General features: G+C 43.0%; 1 protein-coding gene across 1 annotated transcript in view; it reads left to right on the plus strand.

Moving 5' to 3' along the window:
• The window catches only part of si:dkey-237h12.3 (teneurin-3), a 109,067-nt gene that overhangs the window by 38,894 nt on the left and 56,530 nt on the right, over window positions 1–13,643 (plus strand). The window contains exons 3-4 of the mRNA XM_068740550.1: window positions 2,246–2,471; window positions 10,330–10,568. Coding sequence (XP_068596651.1) covers window positions 2,246–2,471; window positions 10,330–10,568 — 465 coding nt within the window. The remainder of the gene's footprint in view (window positions 1–2,245; window positions 2,472–10,329; window positions 10,569–13,643) is intronic.

Consider the following 13,643-nt stretch of genomic DNA (forward strand, 5'->3'; position numbering starts at 1 on the left):
GAACCGGCTGCTGCCTGCAAAGCTAAATCTCCGAGGATGAAGATGAAAATGTTGGGATTTTGGTTTTTCTCATTTTTAGCACACCAACTCTACCTTCAGCAGATCAGACGTATATATATTTATGTGGTATATGTATATTATACATACACACCTATGTGGGCTTTTACTGCTGTGGTTTCTGTACTGTATTCTGTTTTCAATGCTGCAGCAGAGCAGCTTGCAAAGTGAACAAGGGCAATCAAGACGTTGACTTGCACTGCATGCCAATAGATCAATAAGTGGACATGAAGATAAATGGATGCTGATTTGTGCAGCGTCTGTCATGTATCTTTATTTGTAACGCCTAATTGGAGGTCTGATTGTTTGCTAGAATTCACGGTGGCGTGTGTCGGTGAGATAATAGGACGGATACAGCAGCTCGCGTGTGCTTTTTACGAAACAACATGTCAGTTATTGGACGCTGCAGCGATTTTAACCGACATCTTGTTAATGTAATTGCCGGTACATGAAATGGACATCATTGTGTTTCCCTTTTTTTTTTTTGTAAATCACCCCCCGTCAAACATTTTTATGTCCAAAAATAATCCTCCCTGATTAACATTCTACTTACCCCCATGTTGCATCATTTTACGATGCCCCTCATTGACATTGTGCTGTAGCAATAGTGTGTGCCGATTATATGGAAAATGCTGCAAAGCAAAGTGGCTGATTTGGGCTCACACAGCGGAATGAGGCCCAGAGGTGAAGTAAAACCAGTCTTGGTGGATGATCCACGTTTCTATTAACCTACTTAGAGATGTTCTAATAGGGCTCACAGTTTAGCCCAGGAGATAAGTGAGGTGTCATGCATTCATTTCCACAAAGTCATATATATATATATATACAGTGTATATATATATATTCTATTAGATCACAGGTAATGCATGTGTCCGGATTCTGAATTAACTTTGAACAAGGTGGCTTGTGATGAGGGAATCAAATTTAATTTGATTGATCAAACTCTAATCAGGCATTAATTAATGTCAGACCGGCCCGCTGCTGTAGCTCTGATTCAGCCCTGTGCCGTTCACCTTTCATTCCCTCTCCCTCCCTCGTTTTCCCTTTCTTATTGTAGGATTACAGAGGCACTCCCTTAGAAATCTGCTATTAAATGAATATGAGAGAATAGAACGGTTTTGACCTCGAAGCTCTCTTGATGTCCCGGCCCTGAATGTTCCCCCTTAGAGCTGCGGAACCGAATACGAGGCTGGTTTGCTTGTATGTAACTGTTTCCTTGATGCGCAGAAGGACATACTGAAAAACCGAAGCAAATGCACAAGGACAAAAGTTGCATGGCCATTAAAATGTCTTTTCAAAATAAAATGACTAGCATCCTTTCAATAAAGTATTTTTTTTCTTTTTTTCAGGTAAAAATAATTGCGCCGAGTTTGATCCGAGGTTCCAACTCTGCCAAGGTCTTTAAGCTTTGCCGACAGAGAAAAGGTTAAATCATGCACCGGAACTGATGCCCCGGTATTCATACGCTTCTCAATTCAACTCCTGCAGGCTTTATAAAAATTCTTGCTGTCAACGCAAAAACAACAGCTCCTAAAAGACACAACTCCCCCAGCTTTGGCTATCTTCTCAAAGCCTTTGTGAGGCAAGAAAGACGATACCCATTTGGGGCTCATTGGAGCAGATCAGAATTGTCAGCACTGTGGGTTTTTACCTTTTTAAACAGGGAAGATGGATAGATAATCACCACATGCCATTCTGGGGGCCAATTACACAGCTTTGTGTGAAATTGGAAAACCTGTTCTCTCAGAGCTCTAATGGATGTTCTGGTCATTAGTTATTTGAGAGTCTTCTCTGGCTGTAATCAAACGTGAAACATTGCGTTAAGCGCCCATAAAAGAACAGCTGCCTCTCTAAGTGACCTTCTGTTTAAGAGAACCCAACTGTTAGCCGTGTGGCGTTTTGCAACCGTTATTATGTGCGTCGCCATAAAAGCGGCGCTTATTTTCTTTCTTTTTGCAGTGGTTGCATCTCATTTTAATGTCTTGCTCTTGGTTGTATTTTCCTTTCTGTGGTCTGTTAGGTGGCCGTCATACGAGGCAGATCCACCTGCCGTCTCCCAGCAATGCGGTTCCCTTCGCTCGGAATTATAATTGGCAAAACAGATTATTTCAAATTTTGATTCTGCAGCTATTATTAAACACACACACAGATGGATATACCTGATGATTCTCTGTCTGCTTCACTCTAGGTGACCACCTATCCAGTCAGCAAGGCCCGCCTCCTCTCCCACCAGCCCCACCTCCGCACAAGACGCATCCATCCATCACGTCCTTGAACCGCGGCTCACTGGCCAATCGGAGGAGCCCGAGCCCGCCGCCCTCAGCCGGCCTGGCGGCCGAATTGCAGAGTACGGCGGAATGCGTCCAGCTGCAGGACAGCTGGGTCCTGGGCAGCAATGTGGCGTTGGAGAGCAGGTGAGTGGACCGCAGTGACCTACATTGCAACCCAGGCGTTTTATTATAAAGCCGTTTTCACCGGCTGGGAAAACAGAAGGATTTCAAATCAAACAAAGCAACGAGGTTTCTGCTTGAAAGTGCTTTTAATGTCTTTTTACATTCAGTTTTACAACTTGCCCTGCATCTGACTTTTACACAATGTTACATTTGAAACTCAAGCACGGAAGCAGTTGCTTTATTTTCCCATTTTAATTTGATAGCTTGTTTGCCTCATTTTTAGACTCCCTGAATTCTGCCGTGCCTTTAATCCACTGGCCTGTTAATGTGTTTTCGAGGCATCCCGTATTAGTTCACAGTCGTAAAACTGACAGTTGGTCTTCGACGTGACTCATTCAGTCAGCAGCGAGTGGGCAATCACAAACGCGAATTATCAGGCTCGTATTTATGTTTGTGCTTTTGTGGCTTGATGGCACCTTCATCATTTGTATGATCATCAAAGGTTTTTTTTTTTTTTTTTTAAACATTAAGTGTCGCTCGTCTGGGCGGGATGAACTTCAATATTACATCTCACATAATAAACTTCAGCAGTGACATTTATTCCTGTCTCCCCGAGAAGCAGTGCTGGGAACTGGTCATCTAAATCCTCCCCAAACAACCAGTAATAAAAGGACCGGTTCATTGTGTTTTTATTTGTTTGGTTTTTGAATATTCTTGTTTTTTTTGAAGAGACTGCATCTCATCAGGGTGAATGATCGTGCTCAGATTATACATGGCATAATTTGTTCCCCACTGAGCTTAATAAATACAGACACTGTTTCGCTTCTCCTGAGAATAATGTCACGTTTAGGTTTTGCCATGAACTTACTGCTTAGTAAATTAAGTAGATCTACCCTGAGAGGAAGCAAGCAGGATTACTTGCAGTATGTAAACTATGCAAATATAAAATGCCAGCTCAAATTGAAGAGGCTATAACTTAAGTGATATTTTTGATGTTTGTTTTTTGGCAGGATTTTGGAACTCTGGGTGATTTTCAGTGCGAAGTTCTACTTCATCATAAAAGCATTTGCAAAGTTTCCTCCCGAGATGTCAGTTACATCTATCTTAATAAGGGCGCTGAAACTATCCCGGTTAATGAAGGCTGGTACGTTGTGCCCTGACTCAGGAATGGCCTTGAGCAGACGATTGTGTGGGAGCCTGATGTTTTCCTGGCGCGCCGGATCCTCTCTCAGGTGCAGATGAAGAGAAAGTCTGAGTTTCATCCGTGGCAGCGTGAAGCAACAAACTCTTATGATCTGATCGAATCAATCGGATACGCAGCGACAGTTTCTCGTTCTAAGGACGATGCGGTGATTGAATGCCAACCACGCCATGACCTTGAGCTGCCATTGGCCCTATCGACCAAACAATGTGTGCACACCTATCATCAGGCGAGGCATAAATCACTATCACCGCAGGTGGACTCTAAATCAAGTGTGTCTCAGTGGGTGGGAACAGAGGGGGTCAAAAAAGGAAAAAGGTCCACCACGTAATTGTACGTGTCCGGAAAACCACCAAGTTGGGAAAAATAAACATATAGAATTTAGTTTTCCTCATTTAAATGTGGGCGGCACAGCGGTGTAGTGGTTAGCGCCTTCGCCTCACAGCAAGAAGGTACCGGGTTCGAGTCTGTCCGGAGTTTTTACGTTCTCCCATTGTCTGTGTGGGTTTTCTCGGGTTTCCTCCCACCTCCAAAAACATGCAATTTAGGTGAATTGATTACCGCAAATTGTCCGTAGTGTGTGCGTGTGGTTGTGTGGCCCTGCGATGCACTGGCGACACGTCCGAGGTGTACCCCGCCTCTTGCCCATAGCAAGCTGGGATAAGCAACTCCCATGACCCACAAAGTGGAAAAGTGGACAAAAACGGATGGATGTTTACGGTGCCCCGCAGGGACATTTCCTTTGAGTCCTCAACACTAGCATGAACTTTACTTCTCGTGCACTCAGAGTAGATTTGGCCACATATGCAGACAGTAAATTATTCCGAACAAGGCAGTTGATTGAAAAAATGTCGGCTATAAATCAGTGCTATGATCTTGTTTGATGTATTGTCTGTGACATGACCTCCTTGAAAATAAAGTACTCAATTGACAGCATTAACTACTTTTGCAAGCAATTAGCAGCAATTCATTATGCTGCGTAACCTCCCATAAAAGTGTTTGTCTTCAAAGGACATGCTACTTTGACTTCCTAACTAGCGCTGCGCTGTAGCTTTCGGCGCTCTTTTCAATATGCAGAGTGGTGCACTCAGTGCCTGCTACTGGAACCAGCGCTCGTCATTCGACGGCGAATGACTGAGCTTGCCCGGATCATAATATTGAAGTCGTGTTAAGACATCATGTTTGGTTCGGGCTCATTGACTCGAGTTTAAATGTTTGCATCAGACAAATGAAGCGTTTAACGGTTCAGAAAAAAAAAAAAAGATGCAAGTCAAACATTGACAGTTGTGAATTTACTGCTGGGATTAAACCAAAAGCGGGATGTAGAAACATTTATACAAAGGATGCCAATTCTGAGGAATCTCTCATGGTCTGAAACATAAACTTAATGAGAAGTGCTGATCACATGAAAAAACACGGCAGCAAATACTAGCTTCACACTTTAGGCAAATAGAAATATAGGCATTGCAATGAAGGTTAATAGATGAATTCGGATTGAATAATCTCATCCTGGTCTTCGCTTTGGTCAGGCAGCTCGTTCATGTCAGTAGCGTGGCTGCATTTATAGCATGTGTGTCTCATATTAGGATGGAAATAATGTCGTTTATAAATTCCTGCAGTCCAGTTGCATTTTAAAACCCTAAATGTTCCACTCCAGCTGCCGTTCTGCTGTATGACCACCAAGCTGGCTCTAATTCGTTTACTGTCTATCCGAGTTCATGCCTGCCGCTCGGCTCAATTGCCAAGGTTTTGTTCAGACTTTTTTTTCTTCTTTTTTTACAATTAGAATAATAATAGTAATAATAATATAATATAATAATAACTTAACTATGAAATGAATTGCTTCGGAGCCCATTGCGCAAACTGGGGTAATTACTGAAAGTAATTATTCTTGAGCAACAATTCAATTTGTCTAGAAAAGCATACAAAATGTGCACTTTTGTCACATCTGAGGCATCAAGGAGTGCTCCTCTCGATAAGACGATAAGAGCGTCTGCTGTTTCATATGCATGTCCCCAAGAGCGCACGTCAGCATTTCTTTTTTCACTTACCTGCAATGAGATTCAGCAGGAGTCCTCATTACGATGCTTTAGCGTGAGCATTTTGAAGGCTTGCTCAACCACACCTCGCCGGTTTTAAATTTACTGTCAATCCTCATCGGATTCACGTACCAGACGGATTCTATGGCAAAATGAAATGATGTCTCGGATCCGAGCTGGTCACGTTGTACGGTGTCTGTACATTCTTTTGGAAACACTTGTTACATTTTTAATCTGGTGGGTGAAAATTTGAATCAAATGCAACCTAAGTCGTATTATAAGTGTCTGTGCATGGCTGTTTCCGTGGGATGCACATGCCAATGATGAGTCAGACAGTCATGCCTCAGATCAGAGGAGGAAAATTGAACATTTTTATTTTTGTACACAAGCCTCGGTGTCAGGATCACACCAGGACTGATTAGTCATGTGTAAGACACCAGCCAACTAGCCTTTTGGAATTGAAAGGATCTTTTAGTGCTTGTTGGTTCGCTGCCAAAGTGGATGGTAGTGTCGACAAAGTGGTAATCCTCAAGCCACGCTTTTTATTTTTCTAGTGTGTTTTCCTGTTCATGTATTTTGCCAACATCTTTCGTGCCAAGCATCCATTTCCACAGCGATTCCCGCATTATTTTAGACATTTAGTTTTTATTTTTTCATTTTGGGGTACAGTATAAACTGCTGCTGCAAATGTCCTGGATTATCTTTGCTGGTTACAGAAAAAAATAAAACAAATCATGAAGAGAAAATAAATCAGGATGAGTCATCTCAATAAAAATTCGTAGGAGCTGTCATCACATTTTACAGTTGGAGTCTGTGACGGCTGAAATCGTGGCAGTAGATGAACTCGCCGTTGATGAAGCTGCCGGAGTGTCTCCGGCTTAACGTTCGACTCCTAAGACCACGTTAAACACGTCGACACAGGAGCTGAGCCCTAATCAAATGTAATCAAACTCATTCGATAGGAGGACATCCATGTGCAAACAGTGTGAGCACTCGGAGGAAGGGACTCGAGACGGCGCCGCTCTGATCTCTCTTAAGCCAAAAGAGCCATCATGCAGGTGCGGACCTAGCAGGGGGCCCCCCCGCCCAGCCCATAGCGAGGAAGCAGGCGGTGATCAGGGTCGACGCGATGGCAGCGAGCCTGGCGAGGAACCTCCGCAGCATCTGTCACATCTGTAAGACATTAAAACGACTTAATGTCTTACAAGGCTCGTCACCTTGAAATGCTAATGCTAACTTTGGACAGGGACTAATAGACAGATTACACATGCAAAGGACTGATTTGCATCTTTCTCTCTCTCTCTCTCTCTCTCTCTCTCCCCAGCCGGCGCTGAGCCTCAGATCAATCCACCCTCTCTTTTGTCCTCTATGAGGATGTTTTCAAATGTCACCCCGATGACAAGCAATGTTGTGAGAGCAGAGGGAGAGGCTTCTGCTTTTCGCGTTGCAAAGCTTTCTCAATGGGACGGCCTGGCGTGCACAGAAACACGGCGAGATCACACTGAAGCACAGCCATTCATTTGCTCTCTCTTCCCCTCCCGCTCACACTTCCTTTGTGTGTTTTCCTCGCTCTCTCACAAGGAACGCCACATTGCTATCGCCGGGGCTGGCTGGATTAGCATAGTAATGTGGCTTGTTGCATCACACTCGCCGTAATCAATTTCAGCCGGTCATCCAGTGTGTATGGCGGCAGACGTTTACACTCGTCTGCTGTTTGTTAATCATGTTCAACGCCGTTTCATCTTTAGATGCCTTCAGGCCCCTCTTTAAGAAAAAGAAAGGCCGGCATGAAAAAAATAAATACAAACAAGCCACGATCGACAGCCTTAATTTAAACATAAGTGGGAATTCATGTCCTGGACAGGAAGTTGTTGGAATGTCACTGATGCACAGATTCTGACAACTCGCACCGCCCCCAGTCTACACACTCACATAAAGAAAAAGGAATAAATAACGCAATAAATATAGCTTATTCTACAACGTTAAACCACCCACAGCAAGCCGGACCTTTATTACAGCGGCGTTCAGTTGGTTCATTTCACTAAACTGTGCAAATAAATGTTGGGACATGCATTAAAATAGTCTTTTTCACTGTTTTTAATTGTGTATGTATTACAGTGCTACCGGTGTGGCCCCATCAGCTTTAGATAAACTGTCTTGGCTCGAGACGGCTCCGCCGATCTGACTGCTACTTCCACCGTTTCTCCTCAGTATCGCCAGACATCTCGGTTTCCTTTACTTCACTCTACACAAAAGCAAATGACCCGGTGTTTCTGCATGGCTTCATCACCCCGGAAGGACGTTACATACGTTTAGGTGATTTGGGAAACTGTAAATCGGTTATAGTGGAGGCCACGCCAGACTGAAGATGGAAACGGAGCGTAACGAGTTGACAATTCAGTCTAATATTGAGCAATCTGAGACCTTTATTTACGGAAAAAATGTCTCTATATCATCATTTGCAATGGGCGGTTACCTCCCGGTAATAGAGAGCAGACACGTGAACTCACACGAAGCTTGTCCTTTCCTGTCTGACTCCGATTGCATCATTTACACCTCCCCATATAGCGGCGTCGTTTCACCCCCACCAACCTCGTGCCAATTTTGACCTCAATTCCTACCCAACTGCATGTGGCTGCTCCTGCCTCGGCAACAGGACAGATCGTTCCAGATTGCAGTCTGATCGTCCCGCGGTTACGGAGGACAGGATGTATTGTCATTCCCCCCCAGTGATGCACGGTAACCTTTGAAAAGGAATCCCTGTCTGTCTGGCGCAGGTGTCAATCAAGGCGTGAAGGAGCCAGACCATCAAAACCTGACATTTGTTCTTCTAGTCAGGAATTGATCAGGAGAGGTTTCGGCACAGAGAAACCCTCATAGGAGGTAGGAGGCACCTGAAATATCAGCAGCACGGCTGAAATATAAGCGCTGCGTTACGCTGTGGGTTCATAATGCGGCATTTCTGAAACAAATACGCCTTAACTTGGACCAGGCTCCACTGAAAGCACAAAACGGTTCAGTCTCTGTGCATTTATGGCACCCCTAAGGCCACCACTCCTATCAAATAATCATTTTCCCCCAATCAGTCCTCTGATTAGTTAGACGTTCCGTCCTTAACTACTCAGCCTCAGATTGTGCACCCAATTAGCCGCTTTCAAACTCTTTAGTACTGATTCCCAGTCAGGATTAGAAAAGTCTCCACAAAACTTACATGGAGACATCACAGATACCACACTAAAGATTTCTAAGCAAACACAGCTTTATCAGCTTATCGATGTATTTAAATCAGTGGTTTCCATGGCAACCAACTCCTCCTTGGGTCTACAGAAGACAGAAAAGCATTGTACGATACAGACCACTTTCTCCGGCCCCTCGTCTTTGATAGTTCAGTCTTTTTGGACCTTCCAGGTTGCTTTAAAGTGACATTTTCTATATTAAATAAGTGCATTTTAGAGGCGCTTGTTTACTTCTGTCCTGACAGTCTTTATTTTAATGCTCGATTATTTACTAAATGTCACTTTAACCCCTTGACCTTGTCTCTTCCGGAGAGCGCTTTTAGCTGTTGTGTTAGTAAAAGCAGATTGCAGGAGCGTAAACCTGGATGTGACCGTGCAGCACTCGCCCTACTTTATTTATACTATGTTAAGGTTCCCCTGAGCAAAGCACTTAACCCCTAATTGGTTCAGTTGAAAAGAAACGACTGTGGCGGTGCGCCACAGTGCAGCAGATGTACGACCTAAAGTGTATATCGCTGTGTAACTTCAAACACGAATGCATAGTACATTCATTTTTCTATGAATTTTAATATCGCCATTTCTCAGAACAGTTATGAAAAATTCCTAACAAATTCCATCTTTTTCGTTTTCTCTTTTCTTGTCCGAACAAACAAAATATGTTCTCCACTCCCACCAGGCAGGACCGAATTTTATTTGAGAATGTCAAGGAGCCCCTTAACTAAAATACAAGACATCATTCGGCAACTTGTTTTATTTATTTTATATTATATTATTAATGGGAAACATTCTGCTCAACTCCTTCAGTATTCCCTTTGAAGACTTGAAGTTATCCTTTTTTCTTTTCTTTTTTTTAAAGCAGAAGGTGTTGTAGCTTAAAAAAAAGGATGAATTACACTTTTTCTGAGCTGGAAGAGAATTTGCATTGCATGGTCAATTCATCCCTTTTCACTGTCCATCCCTCTAAGCCTGGGGGGATATATTTTTGGTATTAATCTCCAAGTAGTGACATGAGTGGCAACTAGGCTTAATTCATTTACTTAAGCGCTTTTCACATGGGGTTTAAAAGTTAATGGGACGATCAGTCTGTAGTCCATTTGATTAAACCCTCTTAATTACCCAGGTATAATAGGCTATTAGTGAAGGACCAGTTGTAAAAGAGCAAGTGGGACATGATTGTTTTTATGAGGTCCTTTTTGTTCACCTTTTCCAATGTCAGGATGTGACTCAATATAACCCATTTTCTCTTGCAGTCTAGTCCACATGGGAGTTACTACTGCTTTAAGATATACTTTACCTGGTATTAAACTACTTTTTGGACATTTGCATTTTATCAATCTTTCTCTCATTTGATATTTATTTGTACAATATTTTGCATAATTTAATATTATTTTCCCTCTTTTCAGGCATTTTCTTTTTAAAACGGGCACAGGAACAACACCTTTCTTTGGTGCAGCAGCCCCCGGTTACACCATGGCAACGGGGACGGTTTACTCAACACCAGCGCGCCCTTTGCCGAGACACAGCCTGTCCAGAGGGGCTTTCAAGTTCAAGAAGTCGCCTAAGCATTGCTCCTGGAAATGCACCGCCATGATTGCTGTGGGGATAGCTGTGGTTCTAACCATCATTCTCTGCTATTGCATAGGTAAGCTTAAGATCAGCCTGCAAGTGCATTCAAGTTTGATTATGCACAGATTGCATCGCATAAATATTTAAAAGGATAGAAGAAGGAGACATGATAGATAATGGGAAATTATAAAGGCGATGGTATCAATAAGAGTAAATGCACCAGTTAGTTTTGTCCACATTTCCATAGTCAGCCTTTATAGTGTGAGAAAAATAGGATGCAATGCTGTGAAATATTACTCAGAAGTTATTGAGCTCTGTTATTTATAATTTTTCTTTCTGAGAAGTTAAATTTTAAATAAATGAAATTGTAATATTCCAAAAACATTTTAAGCCGTTTTATGATGAACATTTTTTTTGTGTTACTCTGCTCAATCCCTCATCTGAAAGACATCCCACTCACAGGATTAACTCACATTTAACTTGTAACCACGGAAACGAAAACATACAAGTGATAAAAGTACTACCTACTGGTAAATTGCAAAAATAATTGCTCCAGCATTAGTTTGTGGTTGCAAAAATATTTTTTGGGGAAAAAATAAAAATACAGAGAATGAAAAACCAACAAACAGAATGAGCTTCAGATCGAAGTGTAACCATGGATACGGAAAAATAAAGATGACAGAAGTCCCTGAATTGTACAAATGCAGCATTTCAGTATTGGATTGTTGTGTGTGGAATGTTTTAATCAAAAACTATTTAGTCTTTTGCTTATGTTGTGGGATGGAATTGTGACAGACAGCCAGGCAGAACCATGAAACCCATTCCGATCCCAGTCACTGTTTATTACAAGGCAGTCCTCTGGTGTTTCATTACCAGACCAATGCATTGAAGGGTTCCAACAATGGGGGAAATTAAAAGAGCTCTAAAAATGAAAATGTCAATTCCATAAACTGCCATTTTAATGGTCAGCATTCAGACCTGAAAGTCTTCACATCACGACCGGCAATGTGTTTGTGAAGAACCAGAGTTCCTGTGAAGGAGTCTTCATCTGGATCCGAAAAGACGGCGCGTGACTGCTTATGTCTCTTTTCCTAACCTTATTATTCTGTACGTCTTAGAATCCATTAGCCTCTGCACTTCAAGGCCGCATTACCTCCATCCTTTTAACGACACATGTCCTTCAAACGTGCAGGTGACACTGGATTCATGGTACCAGTTTAAATCGCCCTGTATTATTCCACCTGGAAGGTCGTGAAAGGTTGTCACGGGTAAAGGTTGTTCATTCGGTAAAATCTTGTCTATTAAATGCTAACAACGCCAGATATTCCAGGCTGAACGCTTTCACTGCCTGAGAGCTTCGATCAGAACATTTACTTTTCCTCTGGAGGGGCAATCAAAAGAAAAAACAAAAAATCATCGGAATATCTTATGCTCCGTCTCGGCGGTGGCGCTTTGATGCTGATGGAATGGAGTGTTTACATCTTAATTAGGTTCATTTCAACCGAATAGCCAGGCGGAATTAACTAAGCATGGAGTCTTTAAGAGGTGGCGGTGTGGCTCAAGCTGTCTCCCCGTGAATGGAAACCAGTGGTTTTTGTGCCAGGGGCGACGTATTTCTGTCGGTTCAAGGGAGAGAAGGCTTCATTATCCGCGCTGACATTGAACAATCTTTATAAACGCCGTTCGGTCAAACGGAACCAATGAAAGACAAGCTGCACGGCTAAATGAAGCCGCCATGCTTTTCTAATCTGTGTGAAGTTTGATCTCCATCAGGAGTATTTCTAGTTCACAGCCTTTTCCTTTTTCCAAAAAATTGCAGATGTCCCGATACGATTCCGCCTGCCTGACGAAGCGCTCAGTCATGTTCACGCATGGCACCAGTGCACTTTTGAGCAAAGCCCCACTGTTTGTCCCCCTTTGACAGCGGGGCTTTGCATCATCATTTCTGATCCCCAGTTCACTGAACTACAGCCAATTTATGTCCCCGGAGGTCCCGTTAAAACACAGGCCGAGAGGTTCAAACGGCCAGAACAGATGGCGTCGTCAAAATGAAACACAATTGGGGGAACTGAACTGTTATAACAAAGCACACGGCCCCAAACACAGCAACTTTAAAGAAAACCTCGGCCCACCGGGCCTTTAGTCTACTGGAATCAGAACTCGCTCATTCTGTCAGACAGGAAATGCTTTTATCTCAGTTCGGAGGATAAACTTTTAGCTTTCCTCTTCCTCTCCTTTGGACATTAATCCCTATGAGTAGGCTTTCCAGCATCTTTTTGTTTTTTTACAGCATGTGTCAACGCTGACTTCTTGCTAACCTTTAGAATCTTGACCACAGCAATAAACCTGCTGCAGATTCATCTCTCCCCGTGCCCTCCTTTGTCATCCAGCTCCTTAATCTCCCCCCCCCCCCCCCCCGCCCCTTTCTCCTCAAGCTGATATTTAAGTATTCATCTGGCTTGGAGGCAGGGAAAATGTGACACAGTTGCCAGTTGTATAAGGAGAAATACGGGCTTGTTGGGAGGCTCCTATAACTACTGTTTTACTAGCGAATCGAGAGGGGAGAGCTCCCTCCGAGTAGAGGTCATAAATGTTCTCCATCAATATCAATATTCACAATCTGTTTATTGGCTTAACTGCTTTGCTACTCGTCGTTCATGGTTTTGCAACATAAAATCAGGATGGATGAATAGGTGTTTTTTTTTTTTTGTACGTCTTAGCTGCTCCTCTGTCTGTCGCTGTTTATGTGCTCGTGATCTGCTCAGTCTGCACGGGGAAACCGAGGAGAGACACTCATTTGTTCGACTGTTGTCTCTAACAGTTGCGTGGAGATTAAATTATTTTACAACATTGTCAATCTTTTGGGTGTAGCATTGCCAGAAGTGTGGAAATTGTTATTTTGGACTGATTCCAGAAGGCACAGCGTGTGCGTGTGTGTGTGTGTGTGTGTGTGTGTGTGTGTGTGTGTGTGTGTGTGTGTGTGTGCTCTGCCACTTGCCTCAGGTGTCTGAGAGTGCTTTTCACCACATCCGGTCTCTTTCTTCCACCAACAATTTACCTGCCAAATCCAGTGACAGCCACAATGTTCACTTTAACACCTTCAAGCTTAGAAGCTGAAAGAAAAACACAGGAAAACATGCGTTTATTTAAA

The sequence above is a fragment of the Brachionichthys hirsutus genome, chromosome 6 (assembly GCF_040956055.1).
Source record: "Brachionichthys hirsutus isolate HB-005 chromosome 6, CSIRO-AGI_Bhir_v1, whole genome shotgun sequence".
Classification (NCBI taxonomy): domain Eukaryota; kingdom Metazoa; phylum Chordata; class Actinopteri; order Lophiiformes; family Brachionichthyidae; genus Brachionichthys; species Brachionichthys hirsutus.